Source organism: Globicephala melas, chromosome 3 (assembly GCF_963455315.2).
Source record: "Globicephala melas chromosome 3, mGloMel1.2, whole genome shotgun sequence".
NCBI lineage: Eukaryota > Metazoa > Chordata > Mammalia > Artiodactyla > Delphinidae > Globicephala > Globicephala melas.
In genome coordinates, this window is record NC_083316.1 from 111275256 (window position 1) to 111291801 (window position 16546).

General features: G+C 42.1%; 1 protein-coding gene across 1 annotated transcript in view; it reads right to left on the reverse strand.

Annotated features, from left to right (window-relative positions):
* Nucleotides 1-4971: 4971 nt before the first annotated feature.
* Nucleotides 4972-16546, reverse strand: part of CDKL3 (cyclin dependent kinase like 3) — an 89046-nt gene continuing 77471 nt past the window's right edge. Inside the window, 2 exon segments of the mRNA XM_070045194.1 lie at nucleotides 4972-6875; nucleotides 7648-7756. Coding sequence (XP_069901295.1) covers nucleotides 6784-6875; nucleotides 7648-7756 — 201 coding nt within the window. The 3' untranslated portion in view covers nucleotides 4972-6783.

Here is a 16546-nt window from a genome sequence, read left to right on the forward strand (position 1 = left end):
GAATAAGCCAATGGTGGGACTGAAAATTCTCCTTCATCCAAGACAACCTGCTTGACGAGGCTGACTGGCGTGGTCTACCCGGGCTGGAAATTGCAATTCCACTTTCTCAATTTCTGACTATGTTTTGCAGTTAACGTCCCCAAACACAGAGGAATAAGAGTTAAGACTATGTGGAATGAATGAGGAAGAAAATCATCACTTGGTGCCCGTCATTATAAAGCTATGCCCAGGGCTTCCCTGGTGGCGCAGTGGTTGAGAGTCCGCCTGCCGATGCAGGGGACACGGGTTCGTGCCCCGGTCCGGGAGGATCCCACGTGCCGCGGAGCGGCTAGGACCATGAACCATGGCCGCCGGGCCTGCGCGTCTGAAACCTGTGCTCCGCAACGGGAGAGGCCACGGCAGTGAAAGGCCCGCGTACCGCAAAAAAAAAACCAAAAACAAATAAAGCTATGCCCAGTGTGCTATCTTATTCACCATTGCCCTGTACCTGTGAGAAGTGGTCCTTTCTCATCAGGCAAGAAGCAGACAGGCACTCAGAAAAGAGAAGGAAGTTGCCCAAGGTAGTAGTCAGGATTTAAAACTTCATACTCGCAAGTGCAAGGTCTCAGCCATACTCACACAACTGACCTCAAAGGACTGAAATATGGAGTAGGCTCAGTATAATTTCCCTTTGCCTGAGTTCTTTATCTAAAAAGGTGGGGGTGATGTTAGTTTGGCAGATTAAAAAGTATTGAGTACTCAGTATACTCCTAGATTATAATGAGTGGGTTTTTCCAAAATGCTGTGAGATCCTAGCTGGTAGCATTAATGCAGGTATTATTTTCTCTTGATGCAGATGACTTGGCTCTCCACCACCACAAAAATGGAAGATATAATTATATATACTTAAAACATCCTGCCAAATAATTAGATGCCATGACTTAACTTCTTAAGGAATGAATTCTAGGAAGCTCTTATTAGCATTCAAGCCGTGAAGTAAAGCATATATGATTATAAACAGTACAGAACTAAATCAGAATATCGTTTCCTTTAGAAGAAATCTAGAATTTTTTTTTTACTCTGTAGAACCCAAAATAACCAACGGATCTGAAAATTCAGTTTGATTTATCTGGTCTTGGCTAATTAGACCTGACTGTCTCAATTCTAGAGCTGAGGAATACCTGGAACAAAAAGTTAAAAGTGGGACTTCCCTGGTGGCGCGGGTGGTTGGGAGTTCGCCTGCCGACGCGGGGGACAGGCCTGTGCGCCGCAATTGCTGAGCCTGTGCTCTGGGGCCCGGGGGCCACAACTGCTGAAGCCTATGTGCCTGGAGCCTGTGCTCCACAGCAGGAGAGGCCACCGCAGTGAGAGGCCCACGCACCATGGCGGAGAGTGGCCCCTGCTCGCCGCAACTGGAGAGGGCCTGCGCGCAGCGGTGAACACCCAATGCAGCCAAAAAGATAGATAAATTAAAAAAAAAAAAAAAGTTAAAAGCAAGCCAAAAAGAATTGTTCTTTTTTGGGCTTCCCTGGTCGCGCAGTGGTTAAGAATCCACCTGCCAATGCAGGAGACACGGGTTTGAGCCCTGGTCCGGGAAGATCCCCATGCCGCGGAGCAACTAAGCCCGTGTGCCACAACTACTGAGCCTGCATGCCACAACTACTGAAGCCTGCGCCCGTAGAGCCTGTGCTCTGCAATAAGACAAGCCACTGCAATGAGAAGCCCGTGCACCGCAAGGAAAAGTAGCCCCGGCTCACCACAACTAGAGAAAGACTGTGTACAGCAACGAAGACCCAATGCAGCCAAAAATAAATAAATAAATAAATTTATTTAAAAAAAAAATTGTCCTTTTTTTTTCTTGGCAAAAACCAGAGAATGAATAAAGGAAATATGCTTTGAAAAAGAATCTTTGCTCAGGTGGCAAATTCAGTATACAGTGAGTCTGAGGGTTGCCTATGATGTTTAAACACAAGTATAAATAAAAATCATCTGATGATGGGGGCGGGGTATGAGGAAGATAACCTTGAGCAAATAGCTTTATAAAGGGCACTCTTAGCCAAGGTATAAAAATTGACATTAAACGTGGAGAAGGAATGAGATGTATTTTATTTGTCAGCAATTCTCTTTGCCTTATGTTAGGTATATTTTGTTGTTTCTTCTAGTTCCCTGACTTCTAAACTTACTGAGACAGAAAGTAGGGCTGTGTAGGTAAGAAATGGCATCTGGAGTCAGATGGACCAGCTTTGAATTCCAGTTCTGCAACTGCCTAGATGTGTGAGGTTTGGCAAGTTACCTAACTTTTCTGAGTTTTTTCATCTATAAAGTGAGGATCATTATAATAGCCAATAAAAGGGCTCTTCTGAGACTTAAATGAAATTATAAATGTAACACACCAAAGAGTATATCATAAATGTCCAGTAAGTATTATTATTATTATTATTATTATTTCTAAGTGGTCTCTGATTCTAAATATGCTTTAATGCCAGTTGGAGCCCCTCAGTGTCTGCCATGAAATACATAGTGGTCTTTGGAAACAAAACGTAACTATCAGAAACACTATATAGGGAATTCCCTGGCGGTCCAATGGTTAGGACTCTGCGCTTCCACGGCAGGGGGCCCAGGTTCGATCCCTGGTTGGGGAACTAAGATTTCCACCCCCAGCAAAAAAAAACATCATATAGACATAAAGCCATTGGATCAAGCGGGGAAGGGGGAGGATATTCAAAGAAAGAGAGTAGAGATGGAACAAAAAGAACACCCTCTCTCTTCCTTTGCCATCAAGCAAACATTCAGAAGGTTTGCTGTACAGAGAGTAAGTCACTTAGCAATAAATCCAAAAATTAATTCAGTTGGTCAGTCTTACGCTGTCTCCTCTCTGAAAAAGGTGCCATATCTGATAAGACACTCTTTGCGGCAAGGCCGTATATGCCCCAGAAACCCAAAAACAGACCTGAGCAGTCAACATCTTAGTGGCTCTGCCCATGAGAAGCCTGCCGTGCTCTGATCAACTGGGCCTGCCCAACTCCCAGAAGATTTTTGCACTCACGATACGCAATGATGCTTGCAACTCATTGGTATCTATCCCTGTTCCTTTCCTTTGTGGTTTTCAGAAAAAATAAACTTATACTTCCCTTTCACCTGAAATTAGAATTTTATAGATGTGATCAGAATTTTGTGACCAGGAGCTTTGCCACAGATATAAATCAGCCCTTTCCCTTAGCTCTGCAGTTTGGCTAAAGAAAATATGACCATGTCCCCTAGTAATGTCCATGACATTGTCAGTTACAGAGGGCATATTCTTTTCTGTTAAAGGAAAAAAAAATCTGAAATGGAAAGCAAAGTTCATCACTCGGGAAGGCTGGGTAAACCTTAAGAATACTGTCACCAACTGTGCAGCTGTTAAAAATCTTATCATAGAAATATGTTTATGACATAGAACATTATTTGCAATATATATATATTATATAACATATATATATACATACATACATATATATATATATATGTGTGTTTTTTGTTTGTTTTTTTTGCGGTATGCGGCCCTCTCACCGCTGTGGCCTCTCCCGTTGCGGAGCACAGGCTCCGGACACGCAGGCTCAGTGGCCATGGCTCACAGGCCCAGCCGCTCCACGGCATGTGGGATCTTCCCGGACCGGGGCACGATCCCATGTCCCCTGCATCAGCAGGCGGACTCTCAGCCACTGCGCCACCAGGGAAGCCCTATTTGCAATATATTTTAAGTGAAAAAAATACCTTTATAAAACAGCATGTATGAAGTAGTACTAAAAACTGAGAGCAGGTGTTTATAGAAATTAGGTACTGGAATCACTCAGTTATGTACCACAGTTAAAGAGATAAGGTCAAAAGTTCCCAAACTTTAACCACAGTTTTAATTCGATTTAAATGCTGGCATCATCTAAGAGTGGTTTTACAACTTCAGAAAGTTGGCTCTTTTACCCCATCCAAACTTCACTGGGTCAGATTATTCCAATTTAGATATGACTTGAACATAATAAACTTGTACCGTGTGGCAGCAAGCTCATGCATACATCACCTAACTGTACACTCTCCAAATGAGGCCTCTTAGTGAATATAAATATTCCATTAATCCCAGTGTAATTCAAACTATGAATGTACAGTGGTTAGGCTGGAGATACTCCTAGTTTATGGGGCAGATGACACAGGAAAGTTGGGAGCCAATAGTAGTGGCTGGGGTATGGAGCGGTGATGGGGAGCACAGACAGAAACTTTACCTTCAGTTTTAAAGATATTATGTATATCGAGATATAAATTTATTGCAGCAGAATCTTATTATAACATGGGGTTTAAAAAAATCATTTGCACTGGGGTTGGCAAACTTGTGTAAAGGGACAGAGAGTAAATATTTTAGATTTGCCATATGATCTCTGTTGTATCTACTCAGCTCAGTCATTGTAGCCAAAAAGCAGCCACAGTAAAGTGTAAATAAAGGAGTACAACTGTGTTTCAATAAAACATTATTTATAGACAAGGAAAAAAAATCATTTCCATTGTAAGGGGAGTCCTACGTTCCAACAATGAAAACACCTGGACAAACAAAACGCCTGGAATTTTCTGTTCTTCTTGTCTTCCTGGGCTTGTGCTAGGCTCAACGCAGTGCCACCAATGGGAAGTTCTCTGTGGAACTATATAGGAAGTTTTAAACATGTATGAGCTAACATCTATATTAAGTAGTTGGGCAAAAATTCCTTCGGTGATCTTGTATTAACTGAAATTTGGAATGTTATCATTTATGTGATAAAGTAATTGTAAAAATTACCACAGGCCTTAAAAAATAGCATGTATGATGCCGCGGAGCGGCTGGGCCCGTGAGCTATGGCCGCTGAGCCTGCGCGTCCGGAGCCTGTGCTCCGCAATGGGAGAGGCCACAACAGTGAGAGGCCCGCATACTGCAAAACAAACAAACAAACAAAAAAAACAGCATGTATGATATAACCCTAATTTTATTAAATATATATTATAAAATATATGTTTATAAGAGACTTTAGAAAGATACACAGTGAGGTGTTGACAGCAGTTGCTTCTGGTGAGTGGGATTGTTTGGTATTTTCTTTTTACTTCTGTAACAAAACATATTGCTTTTATAATTGAACGCTTTTATTATTGGGAAAAAAAAACCTTCAGAATACCTAAGTAAATATGACACGGCACATTTTAGGGGAGTCACAGGCCCAAAGAACATGTAGCCAACAGTTTTAGTAAATATTCTACCATGCCCTGGAATATTACTCAAGGGCCCTCACTTTCTTGAGAAAAGAAGTCTCACCTCTCCTGTGGTCTTCTCAAACGGTCTCCTCACAAAGCATTTCAATATGGCCTTTTCTCCTGCCTTACCTCTCACTAAAAGCTCTTCCACTCAGCTCAGTGGGCCCCTAAATCTCCCAGACCAAAGCTATCCTCATCCGTTCCATTCCTACTTTCACCTCTTTGCTCAGCCTGTCCCTGCTTCCCAGATAGCCCCTTGTATCTACATGAACCCTACTTGTCATTCAAGCCCCACACCCTCTGAACAGTCTTCCCTGATGACTCTAGTTCTCTCCTGATTGGGAGCGCCTAGCCCCAGAATCTAGTGGAACCTCAGAGAGACCTGGCACTTGTCAGAGCAGAGAGCTATGAATGGAGGACTTCTTGGTGAACCCATGAGAGGTGTTCCCTAAAGACTCCCAGAAACACTGCTGAGGAGGGGGACATTTTGCCGGAGGCGGGAGTGAAAAATCTGTTCATATTTTGTTCTTTATTTTCCAGATTAATCAGTTCACCACCGCTCTAACTTGATGCTAGGAAAGATTTAAAAATCAGATCCCCCAAAGAAGGTGAATTTGCAAGCACAGAGGCATTTAAACAGTGCTTTGAAGTTCATCTGTAAAAATAGAAAGATAGGACCATACTGCACTCCTGTCAGATGGAAAGAAACAAACTTTCCCCTCACCAGAGTGTTTGTTCCCTAAGCCATTAGAGGGAACACCAGACAGGGAGACCCCTTGATTACCAGGTACTTATGTGCTCCTCTTTAAGTTCTCATTGTGGTGGATGATAGTGGAATTGGGTCCACAAACAGAAGAAGGAACAGTGTGTGCAGAAAAGAGAGAACCGGTGGATAATTTAGTGCCTACATGTTGATGGTTGTTTCTTAGAGGAAAGATGCTAACCACTGTCTCTGTCTTTGGAGGAACAAGCAAGAGGAAATGAGCCTCTGTCAAGTAGTAACAATTATAAGGCCAGCATTAATTAAGTACTTACTATGTGTCAGGTACTCTTCTAAATGCTTTACATTTTTATATAATTTATTCCTCACCACTCATGAGGTAGGCACCATTATTATCCTCCTTTTACAGATGATGAAACTGAGGCACAAAGGGATTAAGTAACTTGTAAAATAACTAGTACAGAGTACCTGAACTCTTAACTACTGGAGAGCCTTTAGCATCAGATCACAAGCGATTTTCATAAAAGGAATATCTTGACCACTCGACCATCTGACACTTTCAATGCCTAGCAATCTCCAAGAATAGAACAATAACTGGTGTCCTTAAAGGCTGCAGCTTAGTGAGTGGCCTGTGGTCCAACCCACCCCATCAATCCTACTCCCTAAATACACCTATCCCATCCCCTCCTCCACTGTCTTCTCCTCCTACCATGCCTTTCTGCTCTCTTTCCTCCTGATGTCCCCTCTTTTTCTTCTCTTTTTTTCTCTCCTACTCCTCCATTGCTACCCTATTGGGATAACCCATAGGCACAGTTTGGCTCCCCTTATGGCACTCAGAATCAAAAAGGCTGCTGGTCCCTAAGCCACACCTTTCCAAGCCACCTTCTTTGGGAATGAGATCCTTCCCATCCATAGGCTGAGTACAGGCAGCCTAAAAAGCAATGAGAAGAAAAAAAAGACCAAATAATTCTGCAAACGAATTACCCAGCTTGCCCCCATGTCAGGGAATATCAGTTGCCCTGATTGGTTTGTCTTGCCTTTAAGTCAAGAAAATAGCACAATGTGGACAGCACTCTCTTCCTCTTAGGAGCCAGCTGTAGTGTAAGGAAAAGAAAGTGGGCTCATTTCCTCTTCTGCCTCCAACAATCTGTATGACTTTGAGCACATCATTTCCCATCAGTTTCCCCTCCAACGATGTAGAGATTAGACTATATTGGGGAGCTCTCAAATTAGGAACCATGGGTGAATTCAAGGGGATATATCAATTCCTAAAGGATAATGTACAGGATTTTTCTTTTTTATTGAAAATTTTATTGAGATAATTTTAGATTCATATGCAGTTGTAAGAAATAACAGAGATCCCAATTTCCCAGTGGTAACATCTTGCACTATAGCAGTACACAACTGGGATACTGATATTGGTAAAATCCACCTATTTTATTCAGATTTCCCCAGTTTTACACGCACTCATTTGTGTATTTGTTGGTGTGTGTGTGTGTGTGTGTGTGTGTATTTACTGCTATACAATTGGGAATTTTCTTTTGCATGTGTTTTCTGGGGAAGGGTTCTTAGCCTTCATCAGATTCTCTCCAGTATCAGAGATGCAAAAAGGGGATTGGATCCCAGCTCTGAGAATTCTAGAAGACCACACCACAAACCTCTACAGCTCTCTGTTCCAACAGCAATATTTAATTAGCACTTACCAGGGACTTCCCTGGCGGTCCAGTGGTTAAGACTCTGAGCTCCCAATGCAAGGGGCACGGGTTCGATCCCTGGTGGGGAACTAAGATCCCGCATGCTGCATGGCGCGGCCTAAAAAAAAAAAAAAATTCCAAAAAAAATTGCTAATTAGCACTTACCACATGGCATGCACAGGGATGCTTGGGGGGGAGAGTTGATGGAAAGAGATACAGGGAAAGCAGGGAAAACCTAGAGGTGTATAACACAGTCCACTGGGCTATGCTACAGCAGGGGAAGACAGACAGTCCGACAGGTAAACAAGTCATTTATTAAACATTTATAGAAGAGGGATGGCCTTGTTGCTTCAGGCAGCTTGGGAAGTATTTCCACAGAAGCTGATGCTTGAGCTACATCTTGAAAGATAGTCCAGAATTCTTCAGCTGAGAAGAGAAGAACTAACTGTTAAAATTCATTCCTCTTAAATCATATCTGTTCTAGCTGTTTTGAAGAAAACATGCCTACATTTGTTTATTCTACAATGTTAAGGTGTCAAGTTCTTCAACTCCCGTGTGTTGGTGTTGAGACCAAGGGATTTTTTCCCCCTGAGTCTACTTTCCACTGTCTTGTCCAAATTGGATACCATATCCTGCTGACTGAGCTTGAGAAAGGCATTTTATCTCTGACGCCTTGATCACATCAGAGCTTATATTTAAAGCATGAGTGATGAGAAGAGACCGCAGCCAAGTCCCTGGCTCTGTCCCATGCCTAGAGCACCCTCTTCTCTCTACCGAAGGCTCCGGATACCAATCCTAGTGCAATGGCTGGTGGGAGTTAGAGCTGGCCAGAACCATGAGTAAAAACATCTCTGCTCTCCAGTCAATTCTTCAATAAATGGGATCTCCTTTTCCACAAGGGCTCATCAGAAATCCTCAGGGCTGGGTGCCCTGGTTCCCCCATGTCTGCCCTCCCCACGTTCAATGTTTGGCTCCCTTGTATGGGCTCTGGCTCAGGCATCCCTTGGGGTCTCTTTCTCTGTGTGGATTTCAGGTCCACATCAGGCTGTTTAGTTCCCAGTGCTGTTTTCAGAAGCTCATTCTCTCTGGTGGAGCCATCCCTGAGTCAGGGAGACCAAGACCCTTCCATCAGGCTTACTCTTTGAAGAGCCCCCTAGAAGCCTGATTCAAGGCACCATTTCTTAGGACTTCTATGTCCTCATGCAAGTTATTTAAGCTAAAATTCAGTATCTTCATCTGTAAGATAGGGATCATAATAGTACCATCCTCACTGGGTTACTTTAAGCGTTAAATAAATTAACCCAAGTAAAGCTCTTAGCACATGACAAATACTGCATCTACATTAGCTACTACTATTAACATCTAATTTTATAATAAAATTATTTCTGATTGTAAAAGAATTAATGATCACTGTAGAAAATTTGTGAACTACTGAAGAGTTTAAGGAAAAAATAATCATAACATCTAGGCAAGAGTGATATAATCATTCTGATGTATAGTCTTCCCAGTTATTCTGTGTGTGTGTATATATATATATATACTTACAGGAAATAAAAAAACTGGGTTCATATTGTGTACGTCTGTTCTGTAACCCATTTTATTCAACTGATATATAGTATTTTCCATACATTGGTCCTTAAATACTCTTAGAATATTTTAAAAAGACTACCTTTTTTTCAAGCGTATCGATGTAACCCAACTTAGGTAACTAATCCCTTAGTTTGGTAGTTAGATTGTTTCCTATTTTTATATTTGTAAATACCGTGATAAATGTCCTTGTTCATAAATTTTTGTGTGCATCTCTGTTTATTCCTTAAGATAAATGTTTAGAAATAGAATAACTGTGCCAAGTATCAATAACTTCAGTGACATTTCTGGGACTGTTTTTATTTTATTTTGTTTTGTTTTAATATCAGGTTCTCAGAATTGAATTAACCACAATCTTTGGTTCATGACATTATCATAATTGTTACTGGATGGCCTGATTTTGTTAATTTAGGTGGTAAATTCATTTCAATAATGTAATCAGTACCTGTGAATCCACAACCTCAAACAAAAGCTAGGACTTCAACAATAACCAATATTTAACCCATAAGGGCTTCCCCCTCATTTCCCTGCACTCCCCAACCAAGGGAACCTGCATCAGATGTTCATTTCTGTACTTTTCCTTTTATATGGTTTTACTGTGTTTGTATATATTCCTAAAGAGTAATTTTTTAAAATTGTTCTTAGCTTTATAAAAAGGATATCATGTTACATGTAATCTTTCAGGATTTTTTTTTCACTTAATATTACTTTGCTAAAAATTCATCCATATCATTACATTTTACTGTAGTTCATTTTGACTGGTGTAAAATACCCCAGTGCGTAAATACACCACAGTTTACCATCCACTCTTCCACTCATGGGCAACTGCATTGTTTCTAGGATTTAGCTCTTGTTCACATTGCTGCTATGAACATTACTGTAAATGTCCCCTGTTGTACTTGCACAAGAGTTTGTCTATGGAGCCGGTTTATACTTCCACCAGCTGTAGGTGGGAGAGCCTCTGGGTCTATTGTCTCTGCTACACCATGAATCCATCTTGTCAGGTTGCTTTCCAGACGGGTGGATCAATCTACCTCCTTCCAGCAACGTATGAGAATGCCAATTTCCCCCAAACTCTTTCCAACCCTAGAGATCATTTAAAATGTTTGACCATTTGACAAGAAAAAATATCTCCCTGCTGTTTAACTCTGTGGCAAGGTACTGACCCCACTAAAGGCTGAGAGAGAAGGGGTTTGGCTCAGAGAACTGTTTCCAGTCTGATAACTTCAGTGACATTTCTGGGACTGAATCCCCAGTGGCTCAGCTGCTTTCCCATGTCCTAAAAGAGGTGACACAGTTGCAAAGAGTGAGGGGGGCCAGGATGGGAAACAAGCCCAACTCACCACAGTGTATGCTTGTCTCCTGGTCCCGGCCTCTGCCAGTGTCAGATCACTCTTTCTCCTTGATGAAGCAGGCATTCTCTCTCCCCATCCCCACCCAAGAAAAGCCAGTATAATGCTGCCCTTTGTTATTTGAATTGATAAATTTAAACCTCTTTCCCTGCTTTGCAGTAAAAGAACTTTCTATTTTGGGCTTAGTGACATAGCCAAAACCAAGCAGAGAGCAGCAGGCTGCAGCATGAGTTAATAGTCTTTCTTCAAGAAGAGAACTCACATGCAAACAGAAGGACCTTCCAAGATATGTCATCTGTATAGCAACATGCAGCCTTGTTGCCTGCTTTTCTGCTGACATAGATTTCAAGGTTCAAAATTGAACACTACCTAACTTTTGGAGTAAGCTGATGGATTAAGCCTGAACAATCAGGTTTCTTAATTCAAATCAATTTGATAGGATCTCCTCTGTGTACCTAGTGCTGCGCTGGGTATCGTCAGGGAAGAGAAGTCTGTCTTTAAGGGGAATTCTAGCCACCAAAAATTACACTAATTTGAGGAGATCCTAAACATTTACCTAAGAATATGCTTTCCTCTGCTAGTCTGCTTCTCTGCCTGAAACCTCCACATTAGTGTAGGGTCCTGGGTCTCAAGAAGCCCCCAGAAGTGCACAGAGATCATGTTTATAAGAGGAGCAATCTATTTAAACCATAGGCACCTGTTAGCACAAAACCACAGCCTGGAAGAATAGGACAGAGGACCTACCATCCTCTTTTGTCAAACTTTTTCTTATGGGAGTTTTCAAATATGTACAAAACTAGAGATAATAATGTAATAAACCCCCATGTACCTATCACCTGGCTTCGACAATTATCAACATATGGCGATCTCGTTTCATCTGTACCTCCCATCTCTATTTTAAAACCAATTTAAAGCAAATCACGGATATTTTCATATTTAAATACTTCTGTATTTATCTGTAACAAATAAGACTTTTTTTCAATAACTACTGTATCACATTTTAAAAATTATCAATAATCCCTTCTTTTATTAAAAAATCAATAATTCCTTCATACATCTAGTATCCAGTCAAAAGTCAAACTGCCCTGATTTTCCCAAGTATCTTTCTGTAATACTTTATTCTAATCAGGAGCCAAGCAATGTCATCTGTCTTTGTTGATATGTCTCTTCTGTCTCTTTTAGTTGATAATTTTTTAATATTTAATTTATAACAGTTTCCCTTCCTCTTTTACTGCTCTGCATTTTGGTGTTGTTGAAAATAACGGATATTTTAGTTACTAATGCTGTGTAACAAACCACCCCAGACTTAGTGGCATAGAACACCACCAATTTATTGTGCTCATGGCTTCTATGTGTCAGGAATTCAGAAAGGGCACGGTGGGGATGGCTTCTCTCTGCTCTTAGCTGTCTGGGGCCTCAGCTGGAAGGATTCAAAGTCCGATGATGACTTCACAGCTGGGAGCTAGAAGCATCGAAGGATTGTTTTCTCACATGTCTGATGTCAGAGCCTGGAGCACTCAAAAACTAGGACTGCTGACCAGGGCACCCACATGCAGCCTCTCCATGGCACCCACATGCAGCCTCTCCATATGGCATGGCTTCCTCAGAGCCTGGCTTTCCTCAGCATAGTCAGACTTCTTACATGGCAGCTGAGGGCTTCAAGTGCAAGTAAGCGTTCCAGCCAACAAGGTGGATGCTGTATCACTCTTTATGACCTAACCTCAGAAATCACAGTGTCAACTTTTGCTGTGTCCCGTTGGTTGAGAGTAAGTCAACAAGCTCACCCAAACTCAAGGAGAGTGGAATTAGTCTCCACCTTTATAGAGGCAGGAGCAAAGTTCCACAAGAGCATGTGGGATGGGAGACACTGTTGCTCCACCTGGCAATTAGGATGGTCAGTAAGGCCTGCCTTTCCTAGACCAACAAGCAAAGATGTTACAAACAGTGGAAACCCAGTGGAAGAGAGAAGAGGGGAGTTTATTTGTTTGCAGGGCTACTTCCTACCATTGTGCGGATTGTGCCCTGAACAGCAGAGGGGGTGAGTGGGGCTGCAACGCAGCTCCACTTGCCACACCTGTACCTGACTATGGGGTTGTGTCTTCAGGAAGAAGAGGCACATTTCTAATACACATAAGACTCCATACGGGGAAGAGGTGTCCCTGAATGGATGGTAAAAGATCACTCAACCTAGGAATTCCCTGGCAGTCCAGTGGTTAAGACTCTGCACTTTCACTGCAGAGGGTGCAAGTTTGAAAGATCATTCAATCTAACTTATGCTTATTGGGTACCTATTGATTGAACACATGCTAACTTGGAGAATATTAGGTCTTCTTTTGGTTAAAGTTGCACACACACTTGGCCAAGAAATATCTCAAAAATAAAAATTATATTTTTTAAATGGTGAAAGTTTTTAGCACTAGGTACTTTATGACTGCATTGGTCTAGAATGATCTAGACCTATCTTTGAAGAAGCCAAGACACTGTATTCCAATGACTGAGGGCCCAGTCTGACCCATCAGCTGCCAGCCTTCGCTGGATGCAAAAAGGGGATGCAGGATTTATAAGGAACCAGGCCAAAAAGAACTGAGGATTCTCTTTTCTTCTTTGCAGCCCCTATTCTTCATTCATATAGTTTTTATAGTTTGATTAAATCCCCAGGGAAGTAGATGCTTTCATTTCTGTTTATGGCTAACAGGAAAATAAAATAATATAGGTAAGACAAGGAATTTCCAAGGACTTTAAGGACCAGGACAGTATCAGACACCTCTGAGTTTGACAAAGGCAGGTGTGTTATAAGGCAGCTCACACAAGTCCAGATATAAATCTTTGTAAATGAGATAATTAAAAAGCTGTGATCATGCTGATCAAGCCATGCTGGTGGTCCACAGAAAGCCTCAAACCGCAAGGCTCAGGGCACTTAATTTAATTTTATTTATTTATTTTTTTACTTATTAGGCCTCAGGTGCAGAGTGTTAATCACTTTTCAGTTCATGCTGCGCTTTTATGTATGTACGCATGTATTTCCTCTTATGCCCACTCCTCACTCCTGTCCTTTCCACAAGCAACCATTTTATTTGTTTGTTTGTTTATTTATTTATTTACTGCACTGTGCGGCATGCAGGATCCCAACCAGGGATCAAACCCGTGCCCCCTGCAGTAGAAGCATGAAGTCTTAACCACTGGACCCCCAGGGAAATCCCAGGCAACTGTTTTAATCTTTAATTCCATTTTTTGGCTTGTATGTGTTCAAGGGAGTGTGTGTTGTTGTCTGGTTTGCATGCATTTTAATTTACATCCATAGCCTTGTGATATAGATCTCACTGTGTCTTACTTTTTCCACTGTGCACTTTGTTTTTAAGACCAATCCACACTGCCATGTGCACTCCAGTCCACCATTCCTGACGGCTGCAGAGGACTCCACCATGTACACACGGCATGTGGCCTCTCTGCTCCCCAGTAATGGGCACTCCTGGTGCCACCCAAAACAATGCTGCCATGAGCAGCCTCATGTGTGTCCAATTTTGGACCCATGTGGCAATCTTTTTAGACAATTTCTCATCCATGTGGTGTCTTTTTATGCATCAGAAAAGGCACCTCTTCCTCCTGGAGGACACAGCCCTTGCACAAGGCTTGGCAAGGTGGAGTTCAGGCTTGGTTTCAGCCCCTACTGGCCCCCTCAGTAGAAGCCTTGCTCAGGACACAATCTGCACAACTGTAGGAGGTGGCTCTGACAAAAATCATTTCCCCCATCCTCACTTCCACCAGGTTTCCACTCTTTTGAACAACACTCCTGATTGTTGCAGGAAGGGGAGGGTGTTAACAGACTGCAGAAATCTCATCATAGGATATGTGTATACTTAATGTGACCAAGTAGTGCCATATTGCTCGAGCACTGTATACTTGGGCTGTACACAGTTATCCTTCTCAAATGGTTCCAGCATGCTTCATCCCCTTCCATACCTCAAACCTGTGACACACTGCCACCTCAGTGCCCTGGAGCCTGCCTCTTGCCTCAGTGTCTCTTGGTTAGCTCGCCAACCTTACATTCTAGGAGTTACTAACTCATATCTTTGGCTTATTGATGTTCCCTTTAAAGACTTCTGGGTCAGGGCTTCCCTGGTGGCACAGTGGTTAAGAATCCGCCTGCCAATGCAAGGGACATGGGTTCGAGCCCTGGTCTGGGAAGATCTCACATGCTGCAGAGCAACTAAGCCCATGTGCCACAATTACTGAGCCTGCGCTCTAGAGCCTGTGAGCCACAACTACTGATGCCCGCATGCTTAGAGCCTGTGCTCTGCAACAAGAGAAGCCACCACAATGAGAAGCCCACACGCCGTATCAAAGAGTAGCCCCCGCTCGCCACAACTAGAGAAAGCCCATGCACAGCAACGAAGACCCAACACAGCCAAAAATTAATTAATTAATTAATTAGGAAAGAAAAGCCAATCAAAAACTGGGCAGAAGACCTAAATAGACATTTTTCCAAGGAAGACACACAGATGGCCAATAGACACATGAAAAGATGCTCATCATCACTAATTATTAGAAAAATGCAAGTCAAAACTACAACAAGGTACCACCTCACATAGGTCAGAATGGCCATCATTAAAAAGTCTACAAATAACAATTGCTGAAGAGGACATAGAGAAAAGGGAATCCTCCTACACTGTTGGTGGGAATGTAAATTGGTCCAGCCACTATGGAAAACTGTATGGAGGTTCCTCAAAAAACTAAAAATAGAGTTGCCATATGATCCAGCAATCCTACTCCTGGACATATATCCAGACAAAACTATAATTTGGAAAGATACATGCATCCCTATGTTCATAGCAGCACTATTCACAATAGCCAAGACATGGTAGCAACCTAAATGTCCATCGACAGATGAATAGATAAAGATGTGGTACATATAAACAATGGAATACTACTCAGCCACAAAAAAGAATGAAACAATGCCATTTGCAGCAACATCGATGGACCTAGAGAGTATCATACTAAATGAAGTCAGAAAGAGAAAGACAGATATTATACATATATGATATCACTTATATGTGGAATCTAAAATATGACATAAATTAACTTCCATGGAACAGAAACAGACTCACAGACATAGAGAACAGATTTGTGGTTGGCAAGGGGGAGGCGGGTAGGGGAGGAATGACTTGGGAGTTTGGAATTAGCAGATGCAAATTATTATATATAGAATGGATAAACAACAAGGTCCTACTGTGTAGCACAGGGAACTATATTCAATATCCTGTGATAAATCATAATGGAAAAGAATATGAAAATATATACATGTGTATAACTGAATCACTTTGCTATACAGCAGAAACTACACAACACTGTAAGTCAACTATACTTCAATAAAATAAACTTTTTTTAAAAAAGAAGTTATTGTGTCATCTCAGATGACTAATCAAGAAGAAATGGGCCGGGGACTTCCCTGGTAGCACAGTGGTTAAGAATCTGCCTGCCATTGCAGGGGACACAGGTTTGAGCCCTGGTCCGGGAGGATCCCACATACCACAGAGCAAATAAGCTCACGCGCCACAACTACTGAGCCTGTGCTCTAGAGCCCGAGAGCCACAACTACTGAAGCCCACGTGCCTAGAGCCCGTGCTCCATAACAAGAGAAGCCACCACAATGAGAAGCCCATACACCGCATCGAAGAGTAGCCCCCACTCACCGCAACTAGAGAAAGCCCACGCACAGCAACAAAGACCCAATGCAGCCAAAAAATAAACAAATAAATTAATTAATTTTTTTAAAAAAGAAGAAGAAATGGGCTCAAATTAAGGCAAGGGAGATTTAATTTGGCTCCTGATGAAGTATTTCACAAAAGAGGAAACACAGGCTGGACTAGGCCATGGGCAGGAAGATGGAAATGTCATCTCATTCCAGAGTCCTTCAAGGAACAGAAAGAGCAGGAGACCTTGCCTAGTCTAGACTCGAGGCATGCCTGTCT